General features: G+C 38.0%; 1 protein-coding gene across 1 annotated transcript in view; it reads right to left on the bottom strand.

Annotated features, from left to right (window-relative positions):
* Positions 1 to 230: 230 nt before the first annotated feature.
* The window catches only part of LOC134851863 (protein argonaute-2-like), a 29,718-nt gene continuing 14,677 nt past the window's right edge, over positions 231 to 15,271 (bottom strand). Inside the window, exons 2-6 of the mRNA XM_063868140.1 lie at positions 6,591 to 6,842; positions 5,990 to 6,216; positions 4,699 to 5,054; positions 1,553 to 3,870; positions 231 to 870 (exon numbers count right to left, since the gene is read on the bottom strand). Coding sequence (XP_063724210.1) covers positions 458 to 870; positions 1,553 to 3,870; positions 4,699 to 5,054; positions 5,990 to 6,216; positions 6,591 to 6,842 — 3,566 coding nt within the window. The 3' untranslated portion in view covers positions 231 to 457. The remainder of the gene's footprint in view (positions 871 to 1,552; positions 3,871 to 4,698; positions 5,055 to 5,989; positions 6,217 to 6,590; positions 6,843 to 15,271) is intronic.

A 15,271-nucleotide genomic window follows, 5' to 3' on the forward strand; every position in this document is an offset into this window, starting at 1 on the left:
TATATGGAAAACCAGCTTCCCTAAAAATTAGAAATTATCAGTTTCTTCAATTGTCCATCCTATTTTTTTTCGTTATTGCCAAAAAAACTCGATGTTGTCCAAAAAATATTGTTGTGCACTTAAATCAGGTGAAACCTAGAAAACAAACAAGACGATAGAACCATATTTCGCGTACCTATCTAATGTCAAGAAAAAGCTGTTTTTTGCAAGAAAAATTAATTAAGCTCTTTCGTCAGATAAGTCATAATTCAACCATAAATTTTAATTGTAAATTTTCACTCGGAAGTATATCGCAAAATATTACATAAAACACATCAAAGAGTTCGTTCAATATTAACGGTTGTATTTATTTCAATTTATCAAGTGGTTAGTCAAATTAAATCAAGATTCCTTGTAAATAGATCAACACCTTTTTCTAAAAATTCAGCGAAAGTGTAGCTTAAGTTCAAACTATTTCTTAAACAAAGTACATTGGATAACTTCTCAGCAGATTATCCGAGGCAGGAACTAAATGTTGATTCAGGTACTCGATTACTCTCGGATCCGCTCCTTCTGAATCTCCACTTCCCGAACTCTGTGCCGATTCGGATCCCGTGTACATCGACAACAGATGCGCCACGTGATGTCTCGCTCTCATGGCCGCATGGTGTGCATAGTACGTAGGAGGAGGGTAGCTAACAGCACGGGTACATCGGGCGTATAAGTGACAGAGAGCATAGGTGAAGCTTTGAAGGGTATCCGACTTGAACCCAGAGTCATCGTAGAGCACGTGATAGTGGGCGGGCCTGGATGTTCCTTTGATTCCTTCGTGTGAACAAAGGTAGAAATCGAACTGGAATGGGTGAACTATGTCGACGTCAACCACCGTTCCTGAAAAAAATAGCAATCCGCTCAATGATCAGAAAGAAACGTATTTTCTGCATACTTGTCTGTAATTACAAATCAGAAATAGTCCACATTGGATCTATTATCATCTTGAATTTTTTAATGAGTGCTCTCTATAAGACATTCAAAACTTGATGTTCTTCAAATTTGTTTTAACACAATAAAATTCCAAATCGGACTTATATTAAACTAGCGTATTACTCTAGCGTATTAAACTAGCGTATGACTCGTACCTCCGGAGCTTTAAATATATCGTTGAAAGTGAAAAAAGCTTCCTAAAATATATACCAAACAAACGATTTATAAAGCAATCGTTTAATTAAACTGCACTCATCCATCAGGTTTTTTCCATTTATTAAACAATTTACAAAATCATATTTTAGGTTATTTTTCACAAAAAAGGTCATTCTCTAAAACTAATGAGCTTCATCGGATATGTGAATTTCAATACAAAAAAGGACCAAAGAAGGTCGACATCATACATAGCAGCCTTTACAGGAATTTTAATGCAGGACTACTTATAATCATTGAAACCCTTTTTCGCCTAGGCATTTTAGGGCCCGTTAGATAGAATCGGGACGACTTATTAATTTACAATTAATGTTTCTTAAACAAAATCCTTCATGCCAAACGCGTCTACTGCTCCCGAAGAGTAAAATGGACTTACCTGGAGTCACGTTTATGATGCCATTTTGCCCGTTTTTCTGGCGACCCCAATTAAAAAACCTGGCCTTATGCCTTTTGTTCACAACTATGAATGTAATAGCGGGTGTGTATTCGCTGTTCAATTCTCTGCATGCCTGTTGCATTGCATGCAATTCCGCGATTAGAACTTCTGAGAATTGACCTTCGCTGACACCGTCTCTATAGTACAGAATTTTCTTCGGCGTGTGACCTCTGTTAACTTCTCTGAACTTCCTCAATAGATTCATGAACATCACTTTCATGCCCTCAATCATCTCCTGGCGTGACCTTTGAACTCTAATTTGGGCGCCATACCGTGTCAACGTGGAGTTCAAGCTACCGATGACTGCGGCGATCGAAGGTTTCCCATGATCTCCCGGATCAGGGTGAGTCACATCAGCGCCGAAAACCATAAAGGGTTCCTTGAAAATATCCGCATACTGTTTTGCAACTTCCTGGAAAACATCGCCATAATTCCCTGTTCGCTGAATAACTTGCATATAGTTCTCGAAAGATCTTACATTGATTCCCGCCATTTTTGTGTTGATTTTGAGCAAAATCTGATTTATTGACATCGGATTAGGCGGCTGTCCGGGACCTCGACCAGAGATTGTTCTCTGTAACAGCACTTGAGACGCAATCTGATGTTCATTGTCCAAAACATGTTTCGCCATCCCATATATGTCGGCGCTTTTCTTGAATAGTATGATGATCACCAAGTTGAAATTTTGTTGCTGCTTATGCATTTGAACAACTTCACTCAGTGTTCTATGAACTGTACCAATGTTTCTATCGTCAATGTTGAAGACCCTCACAGGACTATTGACCGGCCAATTCATCCCAGCTTTTCTAGCTTCTTGAGACATAGAACTGTCCATAGGTCCGATTTTCTCTTCCAATTTTCTTGGACATACAACTACGTATCCCATGAGACTAGTCGCCGGTTGTGCAAATCCAGGAGACCGATAGTTGCCACGGTCAGCAGGAACACTTCTGTTATTCCCACCATACATTATGGGTCCCGGTAGAACCCTGCCTTCAATTTCGGCCATTTGATCGCTCACGGCCAAATTGAATTGCTTGAAAATTCCACTACTGTTAGGTTTCGTTTCTTTGTTCAGTTTTTCCATTATCATCTGGTTTCTTCTGGAAGGATCCATAGCTGTTTCTCTCACCATTCTAGACTGCTGTTCTTCGTCCAGTTTTTTCAGCGAGGGCTGTTCGCCTTTCAATATGCACACTTCCATAGGGATACAGTTGTCTTTTTCTTTTGGTGTAATTCGAACTAAAGGGAGGTTTGGGTATTTAAGTTGAACGTTGTACTGGGACTTGAAATACTGTTCGACTGTTTGATTTAAATCTGGGATCTTTTTGTAGGCGTTTTCTTTGAAATCATGGATCTTTTTCGTGTATCCTAAATGAGTTGTCTTTATTTTATAGCCCGATAGGGCTTTTGTCAAGTTTTTCATTTGGTAAAAGTCCAGTTCTAACTCACCAGGATGACGCCGGAAAAAGTTAGACACATAATCAACCATAGGAGTTTCTTGAGTGAAACCTTTTGATGTTATGTCGATTTGCAAATATACTTTCCACTTTCCCATGATAACACTCGGTTGGTATCCGAACCAAAGGTCCAAACCTCCGGTTAGATCAATGGGCCTTCCAGTCGGTTTCTTAAACGTCGCCCTTTTCAACGTCACAAAATTAGCCATGCCCATACACAGTTGCTTGTAAGCTGTGTTCAGTACATTAAGCGCTTGCTGTGGTTTTTCAATGTCAACATTGCGGTTTCTGATGTATTCCAAAATCATTGATAAGTCCACGTTAGCCGCGAATTGAATTGTTATTTTAGCGTTGAATTTTCGTCCCGTTTCTTCGTTTAGAAATTCCATTTCAGTTTTCTTCGGCGGTAATTGTTCGGTTGTTATTTTGTGACACGAGTAGATGTTTTTCTGCCCATCAAACACAAACTTATCTTTCACATGTCCCAGTTTCATTTTCTCGATTAAAAACTGCTTGAAAATTGATCGTTTTCTGTCAGCCGACATTTTGGGCTCAATTTCTATGTCATAATGATAGCATTCGGGCAGATTTTCCATGCGCATTTCGAAATGATTGGTCAAAAGAGTGACCCTCTGTCCAAATGTCCCCCCATTGTCCGGCCGGCGGATGGGAGTCATACCATTTCCTCTGCTGCGACTTGTGCCATTTCCTCCACCGATATCTACTCTCTGAGCGAAATGCTGGAGTTCGCTTGGCGTTTCAAGGTCTTCTACTTCAATATTTTCATCACGCGGAGCGCTAAAAACAGTTAAATAAGCAGCGACTTATAGACAAGTCAATTTATTAGTAATCTAAAAATGTGGGATTCTACCACTTTCCTAGCCATACATTCAATTGCACATCTTTTTTAATTGCAAGATTTTCCACGCTTGTCACAAAAAAAGCACAAAAACTTGAGCGACGAGATAAATCACATTTCGTATTTTAAAAAAATATATATTCAAAAACTTAGAAAAAAATCTAATTCGATTACATTTTCAAATTATAAGAAAATTTATTGAACCTGTAGTTGCATGCTAATGGTGTGTATTTTAAGGTTGAAGTTCTATCGCTAAAACTTGACCTTCCAGAAACTCCTAGTTTAGGAGATATGGACGATTTTACGATTTAAAAAAAATCGAAAACTTAGAAAAAAATCTTATTTTAAATGTAGGTTTTTTTTTTCTTTTTTTACCGGCGGTTGCCTGCTTACGAAGGTACAATATAGGATTCTGATTAGAATGACAAACTTGATCGTCCAAGTGCTCGTAGCTTTGTAGATATGGATGAATTTACGAATTTTCAACAAATTCTAAAAACATTAAAAAAAAATCTTTTCCTGATAGTGGAAGAAGCATGCATAGCTAGGGTAGGCGTTTGTGGGCCATATGGCCCCGTTGTATATCCTCTGAGAGTCTCATTTTAATAATTACTTATAATAACGATGATTTGATAAATTTATGTAATGAGTGACCGGAGAAATTTATTCTTTCTTTCTAACCTATCAAAACTTATAGAAAGAATTATTCAATCTATTGCAATCCATTTGGTCTTAACAATCAATCTAAATGTTGGGATGTTTCTAACCTAGACGTTTGTGGGCGACTTGGTTGCTCGACCGGCACTACAGCTGGACCAACTTCTTCATTCGGTCTCTGTGAACTACTTTCCACCCATTGGGCTCCTGCTGCTGAGCTCCCCGGAACAGTTTGACCAGAAGCCCCCTGTGGACCTGGTTGCCCCGAAAATTCCGAAGAACCAGGTTCCAGGGCCTCGCGAGCATCGCCACCTTTTTTGTTTTTCTTGCCACGACCTCGGCCACGCCCAACCGACTGGTCTGCAGATACTGCTGCCTGTTGCTGAGTGGCACTTGCTGACGGTTGTCTCAGTTCAACAGGATCACCGAAAGTCAACCCTTGAGGTTGTTGCTGCTGATAGGGCACCTTAAAAGAAAGATCGCAAAATCATTCGTGAATAAAAGCGAATAACAATTAAGATAGCCGGTTGCTTTGCAAGCAGCACAGGATGTCCCGACCATATTCTAAAAAATTACATAAAAAGTTTTTTCGTTTTTTTTTAAAATTAGTATTTTTTGCGAGTCAATTTTAGGCATATTCGACAGTCAAAATAAAATAGTCAAATTGAGAAGCAGTTTTAGTGGAAAAAGGACAAGAAACAAAACCAAAACAAACTTCAAAAAAAAATAATTTAATAAGTAATTTATCTTTTTTGCAGAAATTATTTTGAGCTTTTTTATTCCAAAAAACCTCCATAAAATATTTTCATTGGAATAAAGCTAAAATTTCAAGGCGTATCCTTCCATAATAAGCCTGCTCGCTGGCTTTGCTCGAAATTAGACTTAACTCGAACAAGTTCCAAACCGGTTTTTCTCGACACTGGGACAACTTTAAAAAAACTTATGTCGTTCGAATCCAGACTAAAAGAGCTTTAATATGATAAATCACTCACACTCTCCGATGATTATTTGTAATACCTAAACTTGCAAGAAAAAAAAAGAGAAAACGAAAACACGCCCGAATACAAAGTTCCTCGAAAAAAAAGAGAAAACGAAAACACACCCGAATACAAAGTTCCTCCCAAAAAAGCCTTTAGTGACATCCCGGAAAAAGAACCCATTAACGTGACCACAATAAGAGACCAATTTTACTGCCATCAGAAAAAAGCAATAATTGCAAGCGACAGTACTATAATTCTCGATTTTTGCAGCAAAAACTGATGCCGAAATACATTAAATGCTGAAACAAAAGCAGTTTAGTTGTCTCATTGGGCTCCGTTTATGACACTTCATCATGAAACTCAAACTAAATGATTTTTTGAAGTAACAAGTATACTAAATACTGGTTTTCACTTCACCGACCTGTTGAGCTGCAGCCGGATGACCTTGGCCAGAAGTGTCTCTGCCGCCCCACGCACCACCACTACTTCCAGCACCACCTCCACCGGTGCCACCACTTCTCCCCCAAGCTGATCCCGGCGGCTGGCTTTGGACAGGTGGTGGAGTCTGCGTTGGCTGTACGTAGGGAGGCTGAGTACGTTGTGCTCCGGGATAGTCTTGAGTTTGCTGCTGCGGGAAGCCATGAGAGGCTTGAAAATGACAAATAGTCCAAAACTTAAACTTCAAATTACTTTCCGTATTTTTAATAAAACTTTCTCTATCGAAAAAACTCTCACGTTGAACATGTCTTCTCTGTTGCATCTTACATGTCTCCATATTATATTCTCAGTTGATAATTAGTAATAGCGCATAATGATTAGCGCTCAGTATTAGCCAATCAGCAGTCTCCTTGTACAGTATCTGCTTCAAAGCTTCAAGTTCAAATCATAACCTAAGCGTTGAGACTGATGATTTGCTAATATTGAATTTCTAGTTAAACTCATGCCCTGTTCAGCGAAAAGGATGAGGACATACAAAAAATGATCATAACAGAAGTATGAACTATTTCACGAACTACACTTACCCTGTTGCTGTTGCGGTTGATATGGTTGCTGTTGGTTCTGATTGAACCCTGGGTTCTGTTGATTGCCCTCATTTTGACCCCTTCCTCTGCCCCCACCTCGCCCCCGGTTGCCTCGTCCCTGGTTGGGGTTATTATAGTTTTGTTGACCCTGGTTCTGCTGAGCTCCACCTCCTCTATTCTGGTTGTAATTTTGGTCCCCACCTCGACCTCCGCCTCTTCCCCCACCGCGGTTTTGATTTTGACCTCCACCTCCTAAGAGCACGATAAATATTCATCACTTCTGATTTCACAAGGCGCAAATTTTTGACACAGAGCGAAGGCTTACTTACAAACAAATACCTTGGCCAGAAGCAACTTCATTAATTTAAAAAAACGGCGGAAACTATGGGATTCGAAGCTCGCCGTAACCACTACTCTTCTCATGCATACTATATTCTTAGATACCAGGAAGTCAGAAAATGTGAGTCCTTAAAGCGGAGATTCAAAGAAATTAATCAGTGATACAGTCTCTTTGAAAATTTGGTCAAGGCGGATTAGCAAGCTCCTTAAAACTCAAACAAGTTTTAAAACACTTGAAATGATGCACGTTGCTTTCTTTCAAAAGTTGGGACATGTTTATGAAATTTCATGATCGCTTTCTGTGACCAGTTTCATTATTTTGCTCTTTCTAAAATCCTTTGCATTGCTCCTTTAAAAAAAAAACAATTTTGAAAAACGGTTTCAATTTCAAGGCCACACAAATTTTAATGGTCAATAAGACTAACTAGGATAAACACTTGAGACAAAAGAGAGAGAAATACTTTATTGTTGCATCAATTTTTTTGAGTTAATGCCGCTTATGCATGGGGGTTGCCTACAACCTGAGCAATCAATTGAACCCTTAATCCCAAATCTGGACGGGTAGTTTTTGTGGAAATCGAAAAAGTCCGAAAAAATGGACCAGAAAGTAAAAAAAGTGACTTTTATTAAGTCTATAGCCCTTCCCCTAGGCAAATTAGGGACCAACCGCTTGTACAGGGGAATTTCTTACAACATATTCTGTCGAATAAACCTTTAATCCCAAATCTGGACGGGTAGTTTTTGTGGAAATCGTAAAAGTCCAAAAAAATGGACCAAAAAGTCAAAAGGTGACTTTTATTAAGTCTATAGCTCTTCCCCTAGGCAAATTAGGGACCAACCGCTTCTGCAGTGGAATTTCTTACAACTTTTTGAGTAGAATAAACCCTTAATCCCAAATCTGGACGGGTAGTTTTTGAGGAAATCGAAAAAGTCCGAAAAAATGAACCAAAAAGTCAAAAAAGTTACTTTCATTAAGTCTATAGCCCTTCCCCTAGGCAAATTAGGGACCAACCGCTTGTGCAGGGGAATTTCTTACAACATATTCTGTCGAATAAACCTTTAATCCCAAATCTGGACGGGTAGTTTTTGTAGAAATCGTAAAAGTCCGAAAAAATGGACCAAAAAGTCAAAAAAGTGACTTTTATTAATTCTATAGCCCTTCCCCTATGCAAATTAGGGACCAACCGCTTGTGCAGGGGAATTTCTTACAACCTGTTCTGTCGAATAAACCCTTAATTCCAAATCTTGACGGGTAGTTTTTGAGGAAATCGAAAAAGTCCGAAAAAAAACAAGCAAAAAGTGAAAAAAGTGCCGAGTTGTGAGGCTTTTCTAAGACCTTAGGGAGCGGTTTAAGGTACGATTCGCCCTAGGGTTTATGCAGGCAGTTAGGTGAAAAGGTAATAAATCCATTGGTACCCCATTTGTGAAAATCGCACGGGTAGTTTTTCGGGAAAGCGAATTTTCTATAAAAGCGTCTCAAAAAAAATAATAAAAAAACCCGATCTCATCCTGCAAAAAAAAACGTTTTCATAATACCTGTTTAATAAATCAAACAGGAATTTATTATGATTTCAAAAAAGTTTCATCAGTCACTGAATATACTAGTACTCTCCTTAGTAAGTCTAAAAGATATTGGTGTAATTGGGTATCGAAAAAACGTTATCAGTATATATCCTCTTTTATGTATTGGAGTCTATCCTTTATTATGCATTATTTAATCTATTGTTTGCCGGCGTACAGGTTTCTTCATGGTAGATGATTTTGTGAACTACCATGTTAAATCTTTTCATTGATTTAAGTAAGATTGGTCTAAGAAGAACTTCAGTTTCACTCAACCTAGGCAGGAGAAGCAAGCCGGTGTAATGATTATAGCGGAAACTTTGGAAATAGCAAAATTTCAAAAGCTGTTTTGGCATGATTTATGAAGACATTCAGTTAATCTGTAGTTGATTATATCTCTAGGAGTAGATTCTGTTTTTCTCTCACATGTGTGACAAATTTGTTTTCATGTTCACGACAATCCGTATTCCCCATTTTACTTGCTTTTACCAGCTTCTAAATTTTCATGAGTACAAATATTCAACAGCATATATGGATAGTGTAAATGACATACATGGCTAGTGAAAAATAGCGAACTGTTTCACGAGCGGGGACATGAGCGGAGAGTATCAAAGCTATGGATTCCAGCCAAACTTCTCAGACAAAGATACAAAGAGGTAACCACTAAGAAAATGGTTCAGGTAGTTATTATTTTTTCAAAATCAGAGGCTGAAAAAAATAAAATTTGAATTTTTGTTGTTAAATGAGCAAAAAAACTTTCAGCACCCCTTCAAATGAACTTCTTAGGTATAGCAGTTGAAGCTGAAGTTCTTCGCTCCTAGAGCAGCGCAATTTACGACGAATAAGGACATAACAGACATTTAACGACGAATTGAGCTAAATGAAAAATATCACAAATTTAGATTTACAAATTTAACAATTACAAGTTAAATACGTCTGTTGGAGGAGAGATCTGCGGGAAGTCGAAATAGAATCAGGACAAAAAACCTTTGTAACGAAAAAAAACCTTAACAAGTTGAAATACCCACGCTAATCGCATTAGTAAAAAAACTCATTCATGCTTATATACAGAAGCGGATTTAGGGGGGGGAGCGGACGCCTCTCCCCCCTCAGGAATTTGACCCCCTGCCGACCCAAAGGGTCCCCCCTTTGAACTATTTTGAGATATCCATTTATGGCTGACGGACCCCTAAATTTTTCTAAAGGCGCCTGTGGCGCCAATAAATAATAATTTTGAGGGGAGAGCGCGCGCCGAAAAAGCGCGATTTTTTCGTCAAAACTTTTTTAAAGTGCCTAAAAACGTCTTTTTTTTTACCTTTTTTCAAAAATTTACCTGCGGCGCAGAAAATTTGGTCTAATTATGGTCTTTATAGTGGTTTGGGGGTTACATGTCAGTATTTAGACAACCTCGTATTCAGACTGGTCAGTATTTAGACAAATGCTGTTTCAACCAATCAGAATCGAGACAAAGAATAAATTAATAAATAATTATTATTTATTTTGGATTATTTATGTTTTTTCTCGATTCTGATTGGTTCATACAGTATTTGTCTAAATACTGACCAGTATGAATACGCGGCTGTCTAAATACTGGCTGCACTCCTGGTTTGGGAGAGCTCAGAAAACCAAATTGGTCGACCTAAAAAAAAGGTCGACAAAATTTTTGAAAAATTTTTTGAAAATCCTAGATCCGCCCCTGCTTATGTAAAGGACTTCCTGTTTTTTTTTTAAATCGTTTGTTTACTTTTATACTATAACTCTTATATAGTATAATAATACTTAGTTATACGACTGTGATAGTTCTACAAATTTGCTGATCAATATCTTTAATTTTTGTTTTCTCCCAAAGTCTGGGCATATTTCTCCTCGCGATTGCTTTCTTTGACTGGATTTCAGTTCTTTTCTCGCATTTTTGAAAAATTTTGTTTGAGTTTTAAGGTCATTCAAAGTCATAAGACTCCGACCAAGACTTCAACGCCTGCTTTTGGCTGCCCACAAAACCACGGGTTCAGATGTTTGTTTTTTTTGGACCACGATAACATCCTTCCCCCAAATACGTTTAGGGGGAGGATGTTAACTTGGTTCTGAGTTCGATTTTTCAGCCGACCAGAATAGAGCATTTTATACGCAGCACGCAAATTTAATTTAATATCTTCACTTGGGACTTTAAAAAAACTTATGGTGAAAAAAGATCGTCAATTGATTCATAATTGACAAAATGGAGAAACCAATTCAGTTAATTGACAACATGATCAATGAAAAATCAGAGAAGTTCCGTTTAACTCAAACATTAAAACCATAAAATATTCTGTTCTATAAAGTCGAACGTTGCTAAATTCAGATCGATGAATCATCAATGGAAAAAAGTAACAGAGGACTATTTATTGAAGAGAGATGGGTTTTTTGGTGACATAGTATTTCAAACTCACATGGGTTTTCCAGTTTTTGTTGAGCAAGTAACACTACATTCTAAAATTCAACAATACTTAAGGCCTGGATCGATCATTCACTTTGACGAATGACCTTTTTCAAAAATTCAGCAATGCATAGGTCGGGGTTTTGGGGGCATAATAGTTTTTAAACACTGCGGGTCCTTAAAACTGCGGAAAGAGGTACTGCATTCTTTTTTAGCAGTAAGATGGCGTGACGATCATACATGCTTTTACTAGGGACCGAAATATCGGGTTCTGGGTAAACAAGACGATACGACATTAAGACGACATGACATTGAGAGGACAAATGAGCATTAAATCTTAAATTCGAACGTTTTATTTAAAACGGAATGTTCGAATTTAGCGGTTTATTATTCTCACAAGCGTCATCTTTAAGTCCCATCAAAAAAAGTTGTTGTCTTAACAGCTGTCATCTCATGTCCCGACATCGGAACAACCGTACAGTTTCGCCCTTAATCGATTTAGGGGGATAAAATACTGGTGTTTCATATATCAACTTTGAGGGCAAACTAAAAATTCATTCAAAAATAACTATGAATAAAAATTTGATTAATTAACAGTATAAATAGGTAAATAAGTTAGTTTTCTCAAGCAGTCTATTCTGCGCTTTTGATTGAAATGAAAATTTTATACGAAATCAATTTTCAAAATTAATACGTGGCTAGGGGGGAGATTCTACGGTAGGTCACTTAGGGGAGGGGGGGGGGGGGGGGGGGGGGTGGTTAGATTGTACGGTTGATCCCCGACACCCAGCAATCATTCTAAACCTGAGAATCTACAATTCGTTTAATGACATTTGTAAACTTCAACCAGTAGCGGATTTCGGCGCCAATCTATACTAATTTTGAGGGGGGAGCGCGCGCCAAAAAACGCGATTTTTTGGTCGAAATTTTCCAAGTGCTTGAAAACGCTAGTTTTGGCCTGTTTTTCAGAATTTTGTCTGCGGCGCAGAAAATTTGGCCAACCAGGGTCTTTATAGTAGTTTGGGAGAACTCAGAAAATCAATTTGGTCGACCTAAAAAAAAGATCGACGAAATTTGCATTTTTTTTTTGAAAATTCACCCCCTCCCCTCGAGAAATTCCTAGATCCGAGCCTGCTTCAACTAAGGACTTTTGACCTCCCAGCTGACCCTTTCAACTAGTGATGCAACCGAATGTTTGACTTGAACTCGTGGAAAAACCTTCAAAGGCTGCTGCGAACGCTCATTCCTATTTGAAATGCATGTTATTGAGTTTTTTTACCCTAATTAGCGTAATTGCTTTGTCTAGCGAGCGACAAAACAAACAGCTAGTAACAAATTGAAGCTGCTCTGCTCCGTTAGAGCGGGTTTTCAGCTCAGCTGGAAACGCTGTAATCAAGAAAAAAGCTGCATTTAACTTTAGACCTTTTTTTCTCAAGAGTACATAAAATTTAAATGAAATACCGAACGTTCGGCGAATGTTCGAATATTTCTGAGAATCACTCGAAGGCTATCTTCAAACGAATATTGCACCACTACTTTCAATCACATACTTGTATTGCCTAGACAAGATTCCATTTTTAACGACTTATTTCATAAAATTAAATAGTTTTCGCATACATTTTTCAAGCTACACGAGTAACTGGGCGTTCAAAAAATAAGACGACAACTGCTTATGACGACAACTGCTTTTGGTAGGACTTAAAGACGACGCTGCACAAAGATTCAAATTATATTTCTGATAAATGTAATTCGCGAACAGTTCAACTTTCATTTTTTGATATTCACTTGTCGTCTTAATGCCATGTCGTCTTATTTGCCTAGCGCAGAGAACGGAGACATGCATCTCAATGCAACAAATCTAAGTCCTAAAGAGTGCTAATAGCAGCAGAATTGGCAGAATTTGGCTTATAGAGCAGAAAACTTCATAGAGCAGCAGAGAGAGGAGAACTTTAATCATGCGACAGAATTTATCGTTTTTTTTTTCCCAAAAATCTTTCCAAAATCATACCATAAAAAGCTGCACTTCTATTGCTCAGAAATACCAAATATGCATCTATGCTCTAATTGGTTTAAATTTCAACAAAAACTGCTCTAACCAGGGATGTACCAATAATCATTTTTAGCTTTTATTGGCTGAATCCTCCATTATTGCATAAGATCAAATAACTGAAACCATTTTTTGTGACAAAAGTAAGCTTTGGCTAACAAATTGATTTGTGGAATCATGCGTCGATAACCTCAGCCTGTGCAGCAGCAAAATATAATACCCGGGTCGAGGTGCTCGACTTATGTTTCGACTTTTTTTGACCAAAAATTGGTAGAATTCAACTTTCTCGACCGAATTTTGGTATGTTTGACTTTCTCGACCAAATTTCGGTCTGTTTCGACTTTCTCGCCACAACAAAAAGTGTTCGACTTTTTTCGACCCAGTTCATATATGCTTTGACGTTCTCTACCAAAGTTCGATATAATTCGACTTTCTCAACCGACATTTTTATTTACTAAAAATTTCGACCCTGCAGACGTTTCGATTTTCTCGACACAAAGTGGGTATGTCTCGAAAGTCTCGACGCCCAAAGAAAATTCCAAATTAAAAATTCCACTGCACATTAAAAACTACACGTATACTGGATTAGTTTTGCAATTTGCATCATTTTAGTATTGCAAGCAAAAACAAAACAATACCATTTTTAACAAAACAATTACAAATCAACTTAAGACAACGGAAGTCACACAACGTATTTGCATGGGTTTAGACTGGATTAAAAAGCATCTCACTAGTAAAGAACTCTTTCAACTTTTTCTTATACCTTGAAGTAGTAATGTCATATCTTCATAATTTTACTGGCAATGAATTCCGTTTTATCCACGTGAAGCGAAGAATGGTTTATGTAGAGAATCAATTGAACAGTGACCATTGAGATGTTAAGTGCCATGTATAGGTTTACCGTTTTTTCCATGTTCTTTAAATTTACCTTAAGTAGATGTAGTTTGTCTCGTAGTGCTCTCTTTTTATCTTTAGTTGTCTCCGAAAGCAAAAAGTCTTTCGGAAATTAAAGGATCGTTCAAGAAGTCTCCGTTTACAATCTTGCATTTTTTAATTTGGTAATCATTCGACCCTATCGGTGCATGATTCACTCCGTTCGACTAAATCATTAGTTTGACCCATAAATTGTCGCTCCACTAATGAGTTGACCCTGCTCGAACCATGGTTTGCCCCTGATCGCTTCACCCGGATTCGAACCCATTTGACTCATGATTCGACCCTGTTCGCCCCATGATTTGTCGTTCGACTAATATTTGACCCTGTGCGACCCATAATTTGCACCTGTTCGTTCAACCCAAGATTCGACCCCGTTTGACTCATGATTCGATCCCGTTCGACACTATTCGACTCATGATTCGGCACTGTTCGACTCATGATTCGACCCTGTTCGACTCATGATTGACTCCGGGATCCCCTAGCCCGTTGCAGTAACTAGCAAATAACCCAATAAAATGTGTTGTTCCCGCAGGCCAGCCGTCCATAATTAATGCAAATTTCTCTAGAAGTGACTTTTTCTTCTACTCTTTTTGCAATGCATTCTATGTACTTTTTGAGAGTTAACTGAAATTTCTGGTAAATTCGAATATTTTCGGGTACGAACCTCTTCAACGAAACTGAATGGCTTCAGATGTATTGCAACACTTAAATTGATTAATAAAGCAGCGTTTAGGTTAAATGCACGTAATTTTCCCGCCATTTATAGCTGGCACGGCATAATTGCGTGGCGACTGCTTGTCTGGTTAGCTCGAATGCAATTGGCTAACGTTGCAAATTGCATATATTACACGTGTCCAAGTACATATTTTATGGTTCACATCAAAATGACAGCTAAAGTTAAGTACAGATCAAATAAGGAAATTACTCTTACGTTTTATTCTCTTCTGCCTTGTGAAAACGACAGATATGAATGTAAATGTGGGAATCAAAGAACTCGCAAAGACAAATCGGGGTGGCAAAACTTGATTGATCACATTGAGCATTCACATCAAGAAGAATACAAACTGTTAAAAGAAACCCCTTTAGATGGAAACTTAAACAAGCAGAATATTACCAATTTCTATCGAACAATATCAGGTCATTCCGAGAAAACCAAGAATATTCATGGATGGGTTGATTGGGTTGCAATTCATCTGAAGCCATTCAGTTTCGTTGAAGAGGTTTGTACCCGAAAATAGTCGAATTTACCAAAAATTTCATAATTCTCTCAAAAAATACATGGAATGCATTGCGAAAAGAGTAGAAGAAAAAGTCGCTTCCAGACTTTCAAAGAAATTTGCATTAATTATTCGATTTTGTTCGACTATAGCCATCATTCGACCG

Source organism: Symsagittifera roscoffensis, chromosome 7 (assembly GCF_963678635.1).
Source record: "Symsagittifera roscoffensis chromosome 7, txSymRosc1.1, whole genome shotgun sequence".
Classification (NCBI taxonomy): domain Eukaryota; kingdom Metazoa; phylum Xenacoelomorpha; order Acoela; family Convolutidae; genus Symsagittifera; species Symsagittifera roscoffensis.